Source organism: Megalobrama amblycephala, linkage group LG22 (assembly GCF_018812025.1).
Source record: "Megalobrama amblycephala isolate DHTTF-2021 linkage group LG22, ASM1881202v1, whole genome shotgun sequence".
NCBI lineage: Eukaryota > Metazoa > Chordata > Actinopteri > Cypriniformes > Xenocyprididae > Megalobrama > Megalobrama amblycephala.
Genome location: NC_063065.1, coordinates 24,900,592 through 24,919,054, shown reverse-complemented (window position 1 = coordinate 24,919,054; position 18,463 = coordinate 24,900,592). Strand labels below are relative to the sequence as shown.

General features: G+C 36.6%; 2 protein-coding genes across 2 annotated transcripts; one reads left to right on the top strand and one right to left on the bottom strand.

The window, feature by feature from the left end:
- Positions 1 to 225: 225 nt before the first annotated feature.
- LOC125257740 (ribonuclease inhibitor-like) lies at positions 226 to 8,148 on the bottom strand. Its single transcript, XM_048174389.1, has 5 exons — positions 8,144 to 8,148; positions 5,357 to 5,554; positions 3,204 to 3,374; positions 2,395 to 2,576; positions 226 to 654 (listed from the first exon to the last, which is right to left on the bottom strand). Coding segments are annotated over exons 1-5 (558 nt in total). The 3' UTR covers positions 226 to 652.
- A 3,048-nt stretch (positions 8,149 to 11,196) lies between these two features.
- On the top strand, positions 11,197 to 11,632 carry LOC125257945 (PHD finger protein ALFIN-LIKE 5-like). Its single transcript, XM_048174678.1, has 3 exons — positions 11,197 to 11,239; positions 11,313 to 11,440; positions 11,525 to 11,632. The coding sequence occupies exons 1-3, from the start codon at positions 11,206 to 11,208 to the stop codon at positions 11,618 to 11,620; spliced, it is 258 nt and encodes an 85-aa protein (XP_048030635.1). The 5' UTR covers positions 11,197 to 11,205; the 3' UTR covers positions 11,621 to 11,632.
- Positions 11,633 to 18,463: the final 6,831 nt, after the last annotated feature.

Genomic DNA, 18,463 nt, shown 5'->3' with positions numbered 1-18,463 from the left:
GAATTTTGCTACTTCATTGCGGGGCATTTAATGAAAATGCAATCGCACTGTGAGTGTAAATGCAATTAAGAAAAATAACATTTAAATGATCATTTTGCTACAATTTTGGCTTGACCACGTTAAACATATATAATCATTTCTTTAATACATTTTCATTTTAATTTTGCAACTTATAAAGCATTAAAATATATGTTTAAATTATTTGTTAAACGTAGTGTAGGAAATGGCAAATGTAAATTCTATTATTGAATTTGAATTATCATTTTGCTCCAAACATTGCATATATGGAATGAAAAATGTAAATTTAAACACAGAAATGCATTGCCATTTTACATATTGCATTGCCATTTTGCATATTACATTTCAAATTGAATATTGCTACACATATGCTTCCATAGGGTTTTCATGGGTCACAAATAGAAGAATCCTACATTATTTGTCAGAGAGTTCAAATCCTCTATTATATCACTGTGGAAATCTGATGACATCTGTAATTCAAAACTGCAGTGAAGTCACACACATGACAGTGATCTCTGTGTGTCTCTGTGTCTTCAGTCTCTGTTGACTGTGTGACTGTGACGTCTCTGTAGCGGCTCCTTATTCACCATCAGCTGATCCTGAGGAAACTGGACTGACGTCTGAATACTGAGAGTCCTACAATAAAACACACAGACAGTCACATATGGAGAATGAGACATTACTGCTGTCACATCACATCAGTAAGTCAAAGTGACGATATCACAGATCACTATCTCATCTCGTGCACACTGTGTGCAGCTGAATTCATATCGTACAGTGTCATCGACTGGGTAGAACTATTATTCCAACCAATAAAGACAGATTCATGAGTAATCTGCCTGATCTGTGTCAGATCATTTAAATTATTGTAACAGAAATAATGACACTGTGTGGTTGTGAAGCTGTTTCATAGTCAGGTTAGAATTAATGTCAATGAAAATGAGGCTGTGAAGGACAGATTTAGTCTTTTCAATGGCAATTACTGTATAAAGCTCCTAGATCATGTAATTTACACAAATAACAACTGTTGTAAAGAAATACAATTGTAAACATAAAAGTTTTGACATCATCAGGTTTTAGGTTCAATTATCATCTTCCAGGAACAATTGCATTTCTTTACTGATAAAGGATGAGCTAAATAAACTTATTGTCGCATCAAAACCATCCACATGTATACTAGATCCCATCCCCACTAAACTAAGTGTTTCTCCCTGTAGCAGGAGAGTTTATTCTCAATATTATAAACTCCTTTTCTCCAGATCACATCCTGAGACACTTGAAGCTGGCAGTTATTAAACCTCATATTAAGAAACACAACTAGACACTGATGAATTAGAAAACTACAGACCCATCTCAAATGTTCAGTTTATGTCAAAAATGTTGTCTGCTCAATTATGCAACTTTCTGAAGAAAAATGGTATTTTTCAGGCCCCATCATAACACACAGAGTTTAACTTGAACTTACTGCTCCGTTTGACACTATAGATCATGATATTCTCTTACAAAAGTCCATTGGTATTCAGCATCAGTCTTTAAGATGTTTTAGATCAAACCTGTCTGACTGCTGCCATTTTGATTGTATAAATGAAGAAAAATAAAGTAAAGCACTGTTACCCCATCCTCTACAGTTAAAGATCTGGGTGTAATATTAAAAAGTTGCTTATATTTTGAAAATCATATTTCACATGTTACAAAAACAGCCTTCTTCCACCTCAGAAACATTGAGTTATGAAACATGTGACTTGTTTCTGATGAAGAGACATTGGTTCATGCATTCATGACCTCAAGACTAGATTATTATATGTACAAATAGATGATTGTCCAACAAGCTAAATATGATCATATCATCAGAATTTTACCTTTTCTACCTGTATATAAGCCCTAAACTAACCTTTAACTAACCCTGTCTTGTATTATCTTAGAGCTGTATATTTTTGCTATATAGACATTAATTTTTTCAGAGGATGGATGGATTCCTCTGATGAGTTTGGAGTTTTTCTCTCATTCCTCATTTTGGTTTTCTTTCACACAGTCACCTCTGGCTTCTTGATTTTAATATTTGAAACATGCATTTTCTATAAAGTTTGAAATGATGTTTTGTTAAAAGTGTTATACAAATAATTGTGAATTGAATAAATTCAAACTCAGTCTCCATTGCTGATAGATAGATTAATAATAATAGTAAATATTAAACAACTCTCACTTTGTGACTTACACACAGAGACACTGTAAGAGATGAAAATATTCATATATTCATAGATCAGTCACATCACACAAGGAGGCCTGTTACACTAGACTTTGTTCAATTTAAAAACACCAGGCTAATTTCCATTTATTTCTATTATAGTTGTTAAATATATATACAAATCTACTTACAGTTGTAATATAGTGTCTCCAGTTTATAATGTGGATCATTCTTTAGATCAGAGAGAAGCTTCACATCTGAATCTCCTAGTTTATTCCCAGTCAGATACAGATATCTCAGGTGTGAGGGGTTTGATCTCAGAGCTGAAGCCAGAGCAGCACAACCTTCATCTGTGACTCCACAATAACTCAACCTGTAGAGAACAATAACGCTGTGTAAACTGTGTGTAAATGACCAGTTTATTAAAGATTGCAATAATGTGTGATGTGATTTAAATCTAAGCAATGCCACATAAGTTCACACTTCACTGTTTTATAAAGGACTGTTTATCCAGTTTTACATGAACTTGAGGTGAAACAGTTCAAAAACAATGGGTAACACTTTATAATAACTGCACACTATGAAGCAATAGTTAAGCATTAGTAAATAGTTAATTCATCATTTATAATCAGTTTATAAATACAGTTATGAAATTATTTAACTGAATGTATATTTAATGTGTATTTGGACTGAAGTAAGTATCACTTGTAATTTCTTTAACCAAGTGTCTGTGAATCACAAAACACTACTGGTTCACATAAAACTACTGGTTTTGGTTTTCTTGGTCAAACTATATTTTTACAGAAAATGAGCTGTTAATAAAATATATTCAATTTTCTCTCATTTGTGTGGATGTAGTGTGATGGTTTGTTTGAACTCCTTCTACAGACATGAAAAAAGGTGATCATTGAATTAAAAAGTTAAAAACTATTTTATTATTAATAAATAATATGTTTACCAAGGACAAATATATATGTGATGATCAGAGAGATGATCTTACCACAGTTTCTCCAGTTTACAGTGAGGATCCTCCAGTACAGCAGAGAGCAGATGAACTGAATCTCCTAGTTTATTCTTAGACAGATCCAGTACTCTCGGGTGTGAGGGGTTTGATCTCAGAGCTGAAGTCAGAGCAGCACAACCTTCATCTGTGACTCCACAATTACCCAACCTGTAGAGAACAATGACACACTCTTCACTCTCTCAGTTCAGATCAGTTTAGCAGTGAATCCATTATTAAAGAGAAAATACAGAAACTTAAAGCACAAATCAATGTGTTTGATGGATCATTGGACTGAGATCTAAAATGTCACAGATCTCAAAACATTATCATAAAACATCTAAAGTATTTTTTAGATCTGTACTAATACAGTAAGTATGGAGAATTGTTTTTAAATTATTTAAAGGGTCATGAAACCCCAAAACACTTTTTTTTTTAAAGATGTAAACAGATATGTATAGGCTGCACATCATTGAAAACACTAAAGGTACTCATTAATGTTATTCATAAGTGAAAAATAGTTATTTTTGCATTTTTCAGAGCGATTTCTGTCTTCCTGTTTGAAAAGCTGAGTCGGAGCAACGTCACAAAATCTGACGTCATCGTGTACTTTCGAACATGCTGACGTAGATTCTCAACATATAAGGCTTGTTCGAGATGCATCGGCGCTGCGCAGACCGATCGGTGTATGACATCAAAGTACCGCGAGAGCGATTCAAAAGCATAAGGAGTCGTCTGGTCTCCAATTGCTCTCGCGGTACTTTGATGTCATTCGCCGATCGGTCTGCGCAGCGCCGATGCATCTCGAACAAGCCTATCTATTCATGACATAAAGCTTGTTTAATCCAATCACTGCACTGTAGTATGCATACGATTATAATTTAAGTATGATGCATGAGGAAGTATCACTTCTCTCGCCTTGGTCTGTTGTCACTGAGAGACATAGCCTATCGTTGGTGTTCGTTTCCTCAGTGCCACAACACAACGTGTTTTCCTGCGACGCGACCAGAGCAGAGGTTTGTGTGCATGTGGATTGTTTTGCTGTAATCTACCAGCACAAATGGAAAATATGTTCGCTTGAGATCGCATTACAGCGGAGAATTCAAATGTCCCAAAAGTGCGGGTCATTCTCCTCTGCCTGCTCTAGCTGCGTTCAAATACGCAAGCCGTGTGTATGTTTACCTCAGCACAGCACGTGTGTTGTTTGTATTTTGCTCGCGATGCGGTCAGAACTGGAGTTTGAATACGAACACATGAAAAATACGATTGTTTTTATGATATACAGGCGGAGCGCGCATATGCTCTGTTTCAGCGCGGAGCTCCGCGATGAGTTTAATAACACTAGCCACGTGGCACATAGCTCATACAGAATAAAGTATCCGTGTTTAAAGTTTTATTTCACACATTCTCCTGCACCAAACATTAACCAGCACGGTGTAGTTATACACACATATTTCATCAAGTCTTCTTCAAATGAATTATATGTGCAAACTGGACACTGATACAGTGGTGTAGTCTATCTGAACACGACGACACGATTATTCTGAAAGACTGATTTTGAGACTGCAGTGCTCGTAAATGTAATCAAAGTAGCCTATTATTAGCCCTATTAAATATTCTTTCACATTTCTCCCTTGTGCTTGGGAGTTTGTTGTCATTCTCTCCGTGCTCATATATTAATATTCATTATTCTGTATAATGAGTGTGTTGTATGTCTGTGCTTCATTGGTTGCACTTTTTTTCAGAGCTTTACACGCCCATTTTCACAGACTTTTTGAAACTCAGAGGTGTGAACGACCAGGGTAAAACAGGGGGGTTTCATGACCCTTTAAATTACTGTGTAAACAATATTTTAAAAACAGTCCCTGCAGAAAGATGAATGTGATGAACTGTGAGAATAAATCCAGCATGTTCTTCATTCCTCAGTTCTGAATGTGTTGAGATCGAATCTGTTTAAAGTCAAGAGACTGAAATGTTGATTGTGAAAGTGAGTATTTCAGTGACTCTCAGTCCTGCAGTATCATGTGACTGAGGAGCAGCTCATGTGTTCAATCATTCACAGCTCAATCAGATGAACTCACAGCAGCAGACAAAAGGGTGAACACTTAAATATACTTCACATTGAGTTTCATGTGAGTCATATATGATCTTACCCCAGTGTCTCCAGTTTACAGTGAGGATCCTCCAGTACAGCAGAGAGCAGATGAACTGAATCTCCTAGTTTATTCCCAGACAGATCCAGTTTTCTCAGGTGTGAGGGGTTTGATCTCAGAGCTGAAGCCAGAGCAGCACAACCTTCATCTGTGACTCCACAATCCCACAACCTGTAGAGAACAATGACACACTCTTCACTCTCTCAGTTCAGATCAACAGGTACAGGTCACAATTCTACACAGACTATTAAATATATACATTTCTATTGGAGATTTATCACAATCATAAAAAATAATAAAGAAATTCAAAAAGCTTTCAACACATGTGCTTCAAAAATCCTGGTTTACATTGGAAGTTTAATAATAAGAGAGACACAGAGGAAAGATGATCTTCATTTGTTGTTTGTTATTATTGTATGATCCACTGATGGGGCAGAATGAGGGGTGAAAACTAGACTATAAATGAAGATCAAGGTAACCCACTAGTAATGACTCAAGTATTCCCAAATCAGTATTCTAAAGTGAAAAACACAATAACTCTCTAATAATGACTGAAATCATTGTAAGCTTTTGAGGTTTTTGTGAGGTTTTGGACAGTAATTTCTTCTGACAAATTTAGCAACACTATTAAGTCATTACTAGTGGGTTACAATGATCTTCACTTTAGAATTAATTACACATTATGAATTATTCACATTAATAATGAGCTATAGGGATGTGCCTGAAGCCGAATACCTTATCCGGAAAGGTACGAATAACAGCTTAAAAATGAATAATGAATAATTCTGCCGAATAATATTCAGCTGAGGCTGACACAGTCACTCCTCGTGTTTGCTGGATAACAGGTGAGCCAGAGGAAAGCACAATATTATACATAAACCTCTAAAATCACTACGCAATATATGAAGTGAATGAGTGTAAACACTATGAATGAAACGAGCACAAATCAATTATCCGTATTGCTTTTGCCTCTCCATGTGTCTCTCAAAAATTAGAGCTTGGCAAGAGCAAAATACTACATCATACACATTCTACTGTTTAATGTGTAAATTATATAAACCTTGTATGATATGATACACAAATGAATGGAATAAGCACAGCAAGTGATAAATCAATAAATCAAACAGCCTCATTCCGTCTCTGCGAGTCTCTCAGAAACCTCTGTCAAGAGTAGCCTAATAATCAACTACTTGATATGTCTGTTTAAATGTTTTAAACTTTGCATGATATGATAGGCTACATATTTCTCTGTCTCTCTCTCTCTCGAGTGCATGCTGGGAGTGAGTGGGCGGAGCATGGTGAGTGTGGGCGCGAGTGGCAGCCGTCTGTGGCTTGTAAGAGTGCTTTTTCCAACTTTGTTTCTTTTTTGTAAGTGTCTTGTTTGTGTTTTTCTTTGTTAAGGTGTTTTTTTTTTATTTATAAGTCGCCTTTAGTTAAACATCTCGTGTCTTTTAGGAGACAGGTGGCGAAGATGAACTTGACCTGGTTTTTAAATTCAAAATAGATGGCTTTGACTATGCTATCTTTGCTTCATGTGATACAACAATCAAATGTTTTGGTTGCGGAAAAATCGGGAATCTCATTCGTAGTTGCCCTGATAAAGGAATTAAGAACGCAGAGCAGATTGATGCAGATGAAGAGAGCGCTGTTGCCGAAACTAGCGCACCCGCGGCTGCTTCGATAGAGGTCGAAACTAACGCAGCGGCGAATGTATCGTTAGATGAGCCGGTGTTGCAGTCGATTCTGTTCCCTTTGGAATGTGTGTTCCCCCTGCTGAGTGCGCATGCGCCATGAAACACCGCTGGATGGACGGAAAGCGAAGGAGGACAAAAATATTGGCGCTACGTTTAAATGTCTTGCACTGTAGCATAATAAAATTATTCAGTCCAGTTTTATTTCTGTGAATTAAATTAATCTTGGACTTGTTCATAGTTTATGTATTATGCCTGAATATATAAAGTTGAATTGTGCCAACACAAATTAGCTTATGTCCAAACTTTATGCCTCATATTACTGCATTTTTATTTTTATTTTAATTTCCAAAGTAGCCTACACATGATAAAATTTGAGTTCCTCAAATTATTGTCACAAGGAAAACAGATACTATGTTATATTTTGTTCCTTATATAAAATAAAAATGAATAAATATATATGGATACAATTATATGTTGTCATTATTGCCTTCTTTAATATTTTTCACATGCAAGATGCAAGGGTGCAATATAACATTCTTAACAAAATTAATGTGTAATTTCAAAGGGCACTAATGAAATAAATCTATCAATCAGTCAATTAGGTTAATAAAGGGTGTTATAAATTGGGAAGATAACAATGGCACATTGTCACCAGAATTTCTATTCTTACTGACACCTTTCAACAATGGATCCGAAAATGTTTGAAGAGATAATGAGTTATAAAACTCAGGGCTCATACCCAATTGGTATAAAAAAAGAGGCGAAATATATAATTCGCAGACGTTGCTCCAAGTTCCAAGTTGATGGTAAGAAATTTAACACACTTTCAAACACACATTTCATTCAAAATTATTATTTAGACTGTGGAGATAACTTTACATAACTCCAGACAGGAGTGAGTTATAGTGATACACCAAGAAAAAGAACTATATGAACTAGTCAGTGAATTATTATGATTGACTTACCAGCAACTACAACATTAAAAATAACCTGTTGTCCAATTTCAGTTTAAATTTCACTGGGCCTTCAGAACATTCTTGCAGGTTATTTAGATTCTACTAATAAAGCTATTTCAATAGATGGCAAACTTTACCACATCTCCACAAGAAATGGTATGGTTTTGAGAAGAAAAGTGGTTGTTGGACAAAAGGAGGCCAACCAAGTATTCTTAGAGTTTCATGCCAGCTCCTACGGAGCCCACTGTGGAACGGAAAAAACAAAGCTTGCCATTTCAGCTAGGTTCTACTGGCCTGGAATGGGAGTGGACATTGACAAATGGATAAACATTAAATCATTCTTCTTGAACATTGCTGTGAAACATTCAAATGGATTGTTTTTGAATGTATTACTCATGTGATTATTTCTGAACATCAGGTTTTGCAGTGTGCCCAGTGTCAATATAGCAGACTGTCCATCAAGCAGGAGCCCAAGTACATCCCAATATGTGTATGTATGCTTGTCCACAAATGTGCATGAGTTTTGAGATGGGTAATTCATGAGTTCACAGAATTGTATGTATTTGTTGTGCTATTTTAATTAAGGTGGACAAGCCTCTGGAATTACTGGGCATGGATTTAGTGGGAAAAGTCTCGAGGACCAACCAGGGAAATGAGTACATTTGTGTCCTCGTTGACTATTACACCAAATGGTCCGAGGCCTATGCAATTCCTAATAAATCTGCAGCAGTTGTCTCGCGCTGCATTATTAACTTTTTCTACAGGTTTGGGGCACCAAAGAGGATACTCACTGACCAAGGCACTGAGTTTGTGAACCAGGTTTGTAGTTTGAATTAATCAAATACAGTATGCATGAGACTTAATGTGAGCAAAGGATTTGTTGGATTCTGCAACATTTGATTCTTTGTAGATTCATTTTAATGTGTTTTGCAAACAGATCAATGAGGAACTCTGTGCATTCCTCAATGTGGAGAGAAGCCTCTGTGCACCGTACCATCCACAGACGAATGGGCTTGTGGAGAAACTTAATGTAACCATTCAGAGGTGAACCATTTATAGGCTGCTTTTGGGAGTGCAATATTCAAAGAAATATTGGTGTTTGTAATGGGTTACTCATAACTTTCAACATTGATTATGACTCTAGAGCCTTGTGCAAGCTTGTGGATACGAAGACCTGAAAAATGGGATGAGTACCTAGATGCAGTAATGTTTGGTCTTAGAACCAAGACGCAACTGACTACTAGGTACTCCCCATTTTTCTTAATGTTTGGCATGGAGGCCCGATATCCTTGTGAGGTTCCAGAGACGTATGAGGTATGCTATCCTTTACATTGTTTCATATAAATATCATGTATCATTTAAGTTAATAATTTTAATCTTCAATGTTTCTGAAAAGGTCAACAGCACTGTGGAATCTGTGTTAGCAGAGGACACTATATCAAATGCCATTTCTCTGAAGGAGAAAATGGACAGCATTGTAAAAAAAAATGTAAAAACGAAACAGGACAGGACACAGAGGGTGGCAAATCAGGCTCCATTTTTTGTAGGCCAGAAGGTCCTGCGAAAAAACATAAGGGCCCAGCAGAGGAAAGGGGGCAAGCTTGAACGCAGCTGGTTGGGACCTTATGAAATTGTCCACTTACAAGAGAAAAGTGCAGATTTAAGGGATGAAATGGGGAATTTTTTTTCCCAAAATCAACACTGACCATCTCAAACAATTCAAAGAAGACACACCCCGGATACCCCATAGAATAACTCAAGAACCACAATGTAAAAGACCACATAAAGAAACTGGACCATGCCCTTCTGTCACACCTGTTGATCTCACCATCACTACGTCACATGAAAAGCCCCCACCATCACCTCCATCCTCACCAATTGACTTGTCTATTGGACCAAAGCATTCACCAGCTACCAGATCCTCTCCCCTCTCTTCAATGAAAATGCCTCCTTACTCTCCTGTGTCCCACACCACTACAATGGTGACAGAAGTACCGACTCATACCACAGATGCAGCGCATAGCTGTAAGTGTTGATGTAAAGTCAGATCTTATAACAGATTAATATTGGTCTGAATCCATATATTTGTGTGGCAATTAGTGCAATGCTGTTTTTGGTCATCCTCTGTAGATATCAAAAGTGCCTGGGATGGAAACGACAGTTATGTACTGCTGTCCAGAGTGGGACCCTACAAATTATTTTTCAAAGATCTGCAGATTGGCCCTGGGAAGGAGTTGGAGAGTGAGGTACTCATTTCATTGATTTTTGAAAAATAAGACTTTCAACAGCTTTATTAATAATCTGTATTTATAATGCTGTTATATTTGTCAAGGTTATAAATGCATACCTGTCACTGAAGGTGAGGCAGCACAATATCACCTCTCCGGGCAAAGCATACCACATGGACACATTTGCCATGACAGACATGTGGAAGGGAAAACATGAGAAGCTCAAGGTGTCCTGCAAATTTTAATGCTGTTATTTTGTATTTTATTACTTGTGCCTATTTTGTTCTGGCTGTATGTAAATTTGTGTTGTTGGTACATACTCAAGGTTTTCATTAGCAAGGTATAGATCATAACTTTTATATATAAATTTGTTTTTCTTCCCCAGTTGGACCCAGCAAACTATGAGCTAATAGTGGGCGTTGTAAATGAGCGCAACCACTGGTTCCTGGTTGTAAGTATTTGTGGTAGGCCTATAGAACATTTAACATTGCCTTAATGTTGATTTGCTCTAAAATCGTGTTGTCTGGATATTTTTCCACACAACCTAGGCCATTTACCCATCCCAACAAAAAAACATTCTACTTGACTCACTTGGAGAGTCATGCATCAAGAAGAAAAAGTGTTTGGAGGCAACAAGGTATTTTTCATGCAACACAATCAGATAGTGTTATTGTGAAACATGTATGCTTGAAAGAAAACTCTTGTTTGTAGAGCCCTGATGATGGCAAAAGGTGTCTCAGTTTCACACTGGGTTTGTGAAAGCCTGCCTCACCCACTTCAGAGGGACACTATTTCATGTGGCGTGTTTGCTTTGAAGGTGTGATAGCATTATATAAAAATATTAAATGTCCATTGAAATGGTACAATACTTTAAAGTTAATTTGTCTTATTACTTCAGTTTGCAGAACACATTCTGCAAAATTCTACAATAAACTTCTCCAGTGAGCCACAAGACAATAACACGGTTCAGAATGGAGATTGCTTTAACACTGCTACACCAATCTGGTATGGCTTTAAACTTATGAATACCATTGATGTGCTTTTTGTGTGCACCTTCACTAGTGTTGTACCTCCATAGATGACCTAAGTGAACTGTGCCACTTTTGTGGAGAGGCAGAAACATTTGAAGACTCTGAAGAAGAGGCAGAAACATTAAAAGACACTGGAGGAGAGACTGAAACATTTGAAGACTCTGAAGTTCTTTGGGTAAGAGCATTTTTGGTTTTTAGTGCAAGTCAAGTAATATGAATGGACCATTGCTTTAAAACTGTTTGTTTCTTATGTTGACAGATTGCTTGTGACTACTGCGGGCGGTGGTTCCACTTAAAATGTGTGGGCAATCCATCTACAGAGAAAGAATACAAATGTGTTTCTTGCAATAAATGACTCAGTTATGAAGCCTTTGTTTTTGGAGGTTTTTTTTTTCTCAATTTTCACTTTGGGTAAACTCTTTTCTTTTATAAAATTTGCCATTTAAAATCACCTGTGAACTCCTTGTGGTTCAAATATGGCCTGCAATGGAGGCTTCTGTACTAACAAAGCCTTAATAAACATGGCATTAAAATCTGTAGTGCATTTTAAATTGGAAAAGGAATAAAGATTTGAAGAAAAAAAAAAAAAAAAAAAAAAACTTTAAAAAAAAAATACCACCTTCGAGGGGAAAAATAGTTTTTGAACCTTTTGGGTTCCCATGCTTGTGAAAAGGGGAACACAGATTCTGAAGGGAACAATCAAATTTGCAATGCTAAATGGTAATATGAGGCATAAAGTTTGGACATAAGCTAATTTGTGTTGGCACAATTCAACTTTATAAATTCAGGCATAATACATAAACTATGAACAAGTCCAAGATTAATTTAATTCACAGAAATAAAACTGGACTGAATCATTTTATTATGCTACAGTGCAAGGCATTTAAACGTAGCGCCAATATTTTTGTCCTCCTTCGCTTTCCGTCCATCCAGCGGTGTTTCAAAGCGCATGCGCAGTCAGCAAGGGGAACACACATTCCAAAGGGAACAGAATCGACTGCAACACCGGTCGCGGGAGTAAGCAGCGCGGAGACGCTGGTGTCTGATTCTCCTTGTGTTGCGGTGGAGTCTGTAGCGGCAGAGGCCGTGGTTGGGTTGAGCGAGGCGGTATCTTCTGTATTTGTAGAACAAGACAGAGAACTTGTAAATGAAGACTTGAGATTGAATGACTGTGAATTGGACATGGAAGTTAAATCAACTTTCAAAACTCCAATTAAAAGGAAAAAAAATCGGAACGATAAAATCAGTCAACAAGTCAAAAAGGTGACAGTGATGATGAAATCATAACTTCGGATGACAATGATTCTGATTCTAATGCTTCTGTTTGTTCAGAGTTTTCTGCTTGTTCTCAAAATGAAAACGTAAATGTTCTGTTCAAAGCTGAAGATATTAGTCTTTTTCTTCAGGAAACAAAAGGATTAAAAGGTGTACAGATTGAGGATTATTTTCCCGATCGTGCACAATTTGTAAAAGACACCAGCTATTTGATGAAAGAAGGCGCTTTCTCTGATCTTGAAGTATACCGTTTAAGGAAATTTGTAAACAAGCTTAAAAATCAAATTCTTAGAGATGAGAAGAATGCTTTGGTTTAAATCCTTATGTTTGGTGTTTTTGACCACATGTATAATCTGTTTTTTTCTCTTTTAGTTTCCTGTTGAACTCAAATAATACAATGAGTCAGCTAAAAATCGGAACGATTAATTTAAATGGAGCTAGAGATGTTCGTAAAAGGATGATGTTGTATAAGTTTATAAATCAGAAGTCTGTTTATGTCATGTTTATACAAGAAACTCTATGGAAGTAAAATAATGCCAAATGTTTTTGAAATAAAAAGCTTGTTGAATTGCACTATTTGAAAAAAATATGCATTACATTAGCTGTACTTGCATTTAGATGCACTGTATTTTTAAGGCTTGCATTTTTATGGGCTGAAATTCAACATGGTCGTATATTTAGGCTGTGAATATTTCAATTAAAAATATTTCACACACATTTTCATTATTAAAAATTCAATAATTCATATTCACCTTTTAGATTTCACTTCCAAAATATTCATTCTGTTTAAAAATACAACCTATAAAATTCGACTAGCAATTCTCAGTCCATTTTATTTCGCTTTACAAATTCGCTTCCACAAATTCAGTGGCTCAAATTCGGCAGAAAATTCAACATTTCACATCCGGGAACTGCAGGAAGAGCAGTAGAGTGCCGATGCATCATCTCTATCTGCTGTTAGTCTTCTTCACCAGCAGGTGCCGCTAGCGGCTGTTTAGGAAGACCAAAGCAACGCTAGTAAGTCATTCATTCATTCATAAAAACGATAAAAACGATTTACAGAATTAGAGCAAGCGGTAAGTGAATGTGTGATGATTATCAGGGCCAGTATAAATGCAGAAAAGCTGATAAAGACACAAAAGCTGCATTTATGTTTAATTCAGTGTCTTTATGCTTACTTTCCCTGTGTAGCTAAAGATTTCTCTCCAGTGAACAAGATAACGTGATTGCCCGATGCTGGTGTATAGATCAAACGTTAAATCTGAGATAGACATATATTTCTCTCTGTTGTTTAGTTTCCTTAACTTTATATCGCAGCGCTGTGTTGTAATACTACACAGTAAAAAACATTGGGTTATTTTATTAACCCAACCGTTGGGTTACACATATTGGGTCACTAGGTTGGGTTATTTACCAAAAATGTTGGGTCATTTTTAAAAACGTTGGGTTATTTTTATTAATAACCCATCTGTTGGGTTAAATGCGGATCCCGTGACGGTTCAAAATTTAACGGTCCAGGGACAGTCAACGGAAAGAAGCTGCTGCAGCCTGATCATGAAGGTAAGCCATGTCGTTTTCGTATATAAAACTTTTATAGCATTAGGTATTGTGTAGTGAAACATTAACTTACGTAACGTTATATTCTAAAACTGAATTTTATATTTTTACTAAGGAAGAGTAGGTCTCAGCAATCACTATCCAATATTACGCATGTTTTACGGTCTTCGTGATAATCTTTCATAATATGACAACTAAATTTGAGCTTCAGACTTTAAAAAAGTACTTTTTTTGTACAGGTCTTTTAGAAATGCGGAACGAAAGTGCCGTTTGAGACGAGCCGAGCCGCGCCGCACGGACCGTTTATCAGCTCGGCCTACGCAGCGCGAGCTCGGTCCTCGATCCTCGATCATACGGTACTACAACAGAGCTGTTTGAATTCGCTAAAATCTAAGATATTGTAGGCCTAAGATGAAAAAGCGCAATATTCCCAACAGCTTCTATGCAAAACCTGGAAAAACGTTGTGCAACCAATGAACGATTAGTTCATGAGTGGTTATCGATAAATAACCTACTGTTTATTAGATTTACTGTAGTAACACTAACTGCAAATCTGGTATTTGCAGAAATGTGGTATATTAATAATGCATGTTCTATATAGTAATGCATGTAAATGTATTACAGGGGTATCTGAAGCATCTTTGTACTATTATTTCTTATGAAGCTAACGTTATGTTAGTTCTTGCATTTGTGTTGTAGCTACTAAATGTGTTTATACTTGTGTTTTAGACAAATGGAATAATTTGTGAAGCAAAGACTACAACAACCTGCTATTTAATGGAAACATTTGAAGGTAAGCTATTTAAATAAGTGACAACTTACTGACAATATTTCATTTTTCTGTTTCTGTTTATTGTAACAGAACAAGAAGTGGATGAAAGTTTTATGCTGCTGGATGACCGTGGTTCTCAACTGGTCCTAGATTATCCCCAACAATACACATTTTTGATGTCTTCCTTATCTGACACCCTTTTACGGCCTTGGAGTCTCTCTGCTAACAAACTGGTAAGTTAAATCAGGTTTAGAGAGACAAAATGTGCAGTGCTAGGGCTACTACAGAACCAGGTTGTTTGGGAAACACTGGGGTACAGTTTATTACTCTTGTTTTGTTTTTTTCTCAGTTGTCTTCCTTCATTTTAATACATTATGTTTTAATTTAAACAGAATCCAAGTTGTTTAATGACTGACAACGATTTTGTATCAAAAGAATGCAAGAAGTCCTCACAGCCAAGCTAATGTGTTCATTAGACGTACAAAACCTCAGCAAACTGCATGGATTTGATCCTTTGGAACAAAAACTATTGAAGAAATGGAATGCTGAGTTTAATGATGTTCAGAATAGTGAAGGGTTGTTTTATTTTGGGAAAAAATGTATTGACCATGTCATGCTTGTGAAATTTGTCCACACACATGTGGTATAAATACAAATTTTTTAAACTTGTCTTTCAAAGATGGTCATGGAGAAACTGCCTTCAAAACCCTTCCCGCTTGTCCTGCCATCATCGCCATGTCTCACAGATGGGAAAATGGTGCTGAAATGAAGCACAGCTTAACTGACAATCACCCTGTAAGTAAAAGCAACACTACAAAATTAGCTTTGATAAATTACACTGCTCTGTACATATTGATTCTGCTTGTTAATGTGTTAGTTTACCCAAAAATGAAAATGCTGTCATTAAAGGGATAGTTCACCCAAAAATGAAAATTTGATGTTTATCTGCTTACCCCCAGAGCATCCAAGATGTAGGTGTCTTTGTTTCTTCACTAGAACACAAATGATGATTTTTAACTCCAACCGTTGCCGTCTGTCAGTCAAATAATGCTAGTGGATGGGAACTTCTACAATAAGAGTAAATAAAACTTGCTTAGACAAGTCCAAATTAAACCCTGCGGCTCGTGACGACACATTGATGTCCTAAGACAAGAAACGATCGGTTTGTGCGAGAAACCGAACAGTATTTATATAATTTTTTACCTCTAATACACCACTCGATTCGTTTGGTCTGATCGCGCTCTGACAACGGCAGTGATGTCTCGCTCTCATTGAAGTATATGCGCGAGACATCACTGCCGCTGTCAGAGCGCGATCAGACCAAACGAATCGAGTGATGAATGCAGTTGGACATACAGGGAGTGCAGAATTATTAGGCAAGTTGATTTTCTGATCATATTTTTTTCCCAAGCACATTTTACCAATTCCAATCCACATCAATCTTAATAACTACTATTAATATTGTTTTTAATCATTTATAAGTGATATATAATTGTTCATGAAGGCTGGAAATGAAAAATGCCTTATATTCAGGTGTGCAGAATTATTAGGCAAGTTTTCTTTTACAGGCAAAATGAGCCAAAAAAGAGATTTAACTCAGACTGAAAAGTCAAAAATTATTAAATACTCATGAGAAGGACGCAATGTTATTATGTGTGAAACCATCAGGAACCCTTTAGTCTCCAGCGCCACCATTTTCCAGAACTGCAACCTACCTGGAGTCTCCAGAAGTGCAAGGTCTCAGGATCTCAGAGACTTAGGTTAGCTAAAGAATCCTAAAAAATGACCCGCACTTGATAAGAATCACAAGCTGAAGTGTTATAAAATACATGAAGACTGGGTTTTTATAGGCCTTATAAACAGACAGCTTGAGAGTGACTCCTGAAGGACCAGCACCACATCCTCTTGTACCACTGTTTGAAGAATTTATCTTCCAGAATCTGGCAGTAAGTTTTGGAAGATCATTTTTAGTCCATCTCTGCAAGACAGACATTTCAGGATAAGAGATGGACTAAAAGTGAACTCAAACACCTTACTGCCAGATTCTGGATAAATTCTTCAAACAGTGGTACAAGAGGATGTGGTGCTGGTCCATCAGGAGTCATTCTCAAGCTGTCTGTCTATAAGCCCTATTAAAACCCAGTCTTCATGTATTTTATAACACTTCAGCTTGTGATTATTATCAAGTGCGGGTCATTTTTTAGGATTCTTTAGCTAACCTAAGTCTCTGAGATCCTAACACCTTGCACTTCTGGAGACTCCAGGTAGGTTGCAGCTCTGGAAAATGGTGGCGCTGGAGACTAAAGGGTTCCTGATGGTTTCACACTTAATTCTTCACCTTAATTCTTAATTATTTTGCAGTTAACATGTGTCTTTTCTTTTCCACCTGTTTTTGTCTGACCCCGCTGACCCAATGAGCATTTTGCTGTCCCTTGGTCATGCTTTAACTTTGCAATTTCTAGTATTGCATTAGTATTGCGTCCTTCTCATGAGTATTTAATAATTTTTGACTTTTCAGTCTGAGTTAAATCTCTTTTTTGGCTCATTTTGCCTGTAAAAGAAAACTTGCCTAATAATTCTGCACACCTGAATATAAGGCATTTTTCATTTCCAGCCTTCATGAACAATTATATATCACTTATAAATGATTAAAAACAATATTAATAGTAGTTATTAAGATTGATGTGGATTGGAATTGGTAAAATGTGCTTGGGAAAAAAATATGATCAGAAAATCAACTTGCCTAATAATTCTGCACTCCCTGTAGTGGTGTATTAGAGGTAAAAAATGATATAAATACTGTTCGGTTTCTCACACAAACCGATCGTTTCGTGTCTTAAGACATCAATGTGTCGTCACGAGCCGCAGGGTTTAATTTGGATTTGTCTGTTGTGTTTTATTTACTCTTATAGTCTAAGTTCCCGCTGACTTGCATTATACGACTGACAGACGGCAGCGGTTACAGTTAAAAATCATCATTTGTTTTCTACTGAAGAAACAAAGACACCTACATCTTGGATGCGCTGGGGGTAAGCAGATAAACATCAAATTTTAATTTTTGGGTGAACTATCCCTTTAATTTCTCACCCTCATGTTGTTCCACAACTATAAGACCTTCACTCATCTTTGGAACGCAAATCAAAATCTTTATAAAGATATTTAAAGAAATTTCTGTCCCTCCATTAAGAGTCCACGCAACTAAAATTTTTAAGGCCCAGAAGGGTTATTTGAAATTATTTAAAAAATGAAAAGACACTTTAAACCTGAAATTAAACCCGCCAGTAGGTGGCAGCAAGTCCCTTCTAAAGAGCGAGTCATTGAGATTCAACTGGATTCAACCGATTCATTCAAATGGCTGATCAATTCAGGAAGTGTTGCTCAGAGAATCAAAACAATTGTGTGGACTTTGTTTGGAACTATTTTCGTTGGCGAAATGGAGTGAAACAGGCGATTTAGTGTCTAAAATGAAAGTCCATTGATATTAAGTTATTTTTCATTAAACTGTACGCTGAATAAAATCAATATCACATTTGTAATTGTTGATATTTGGAGAAAAATGGCGCTGTGTAATATTGGTTAACTATATTAAGTGAT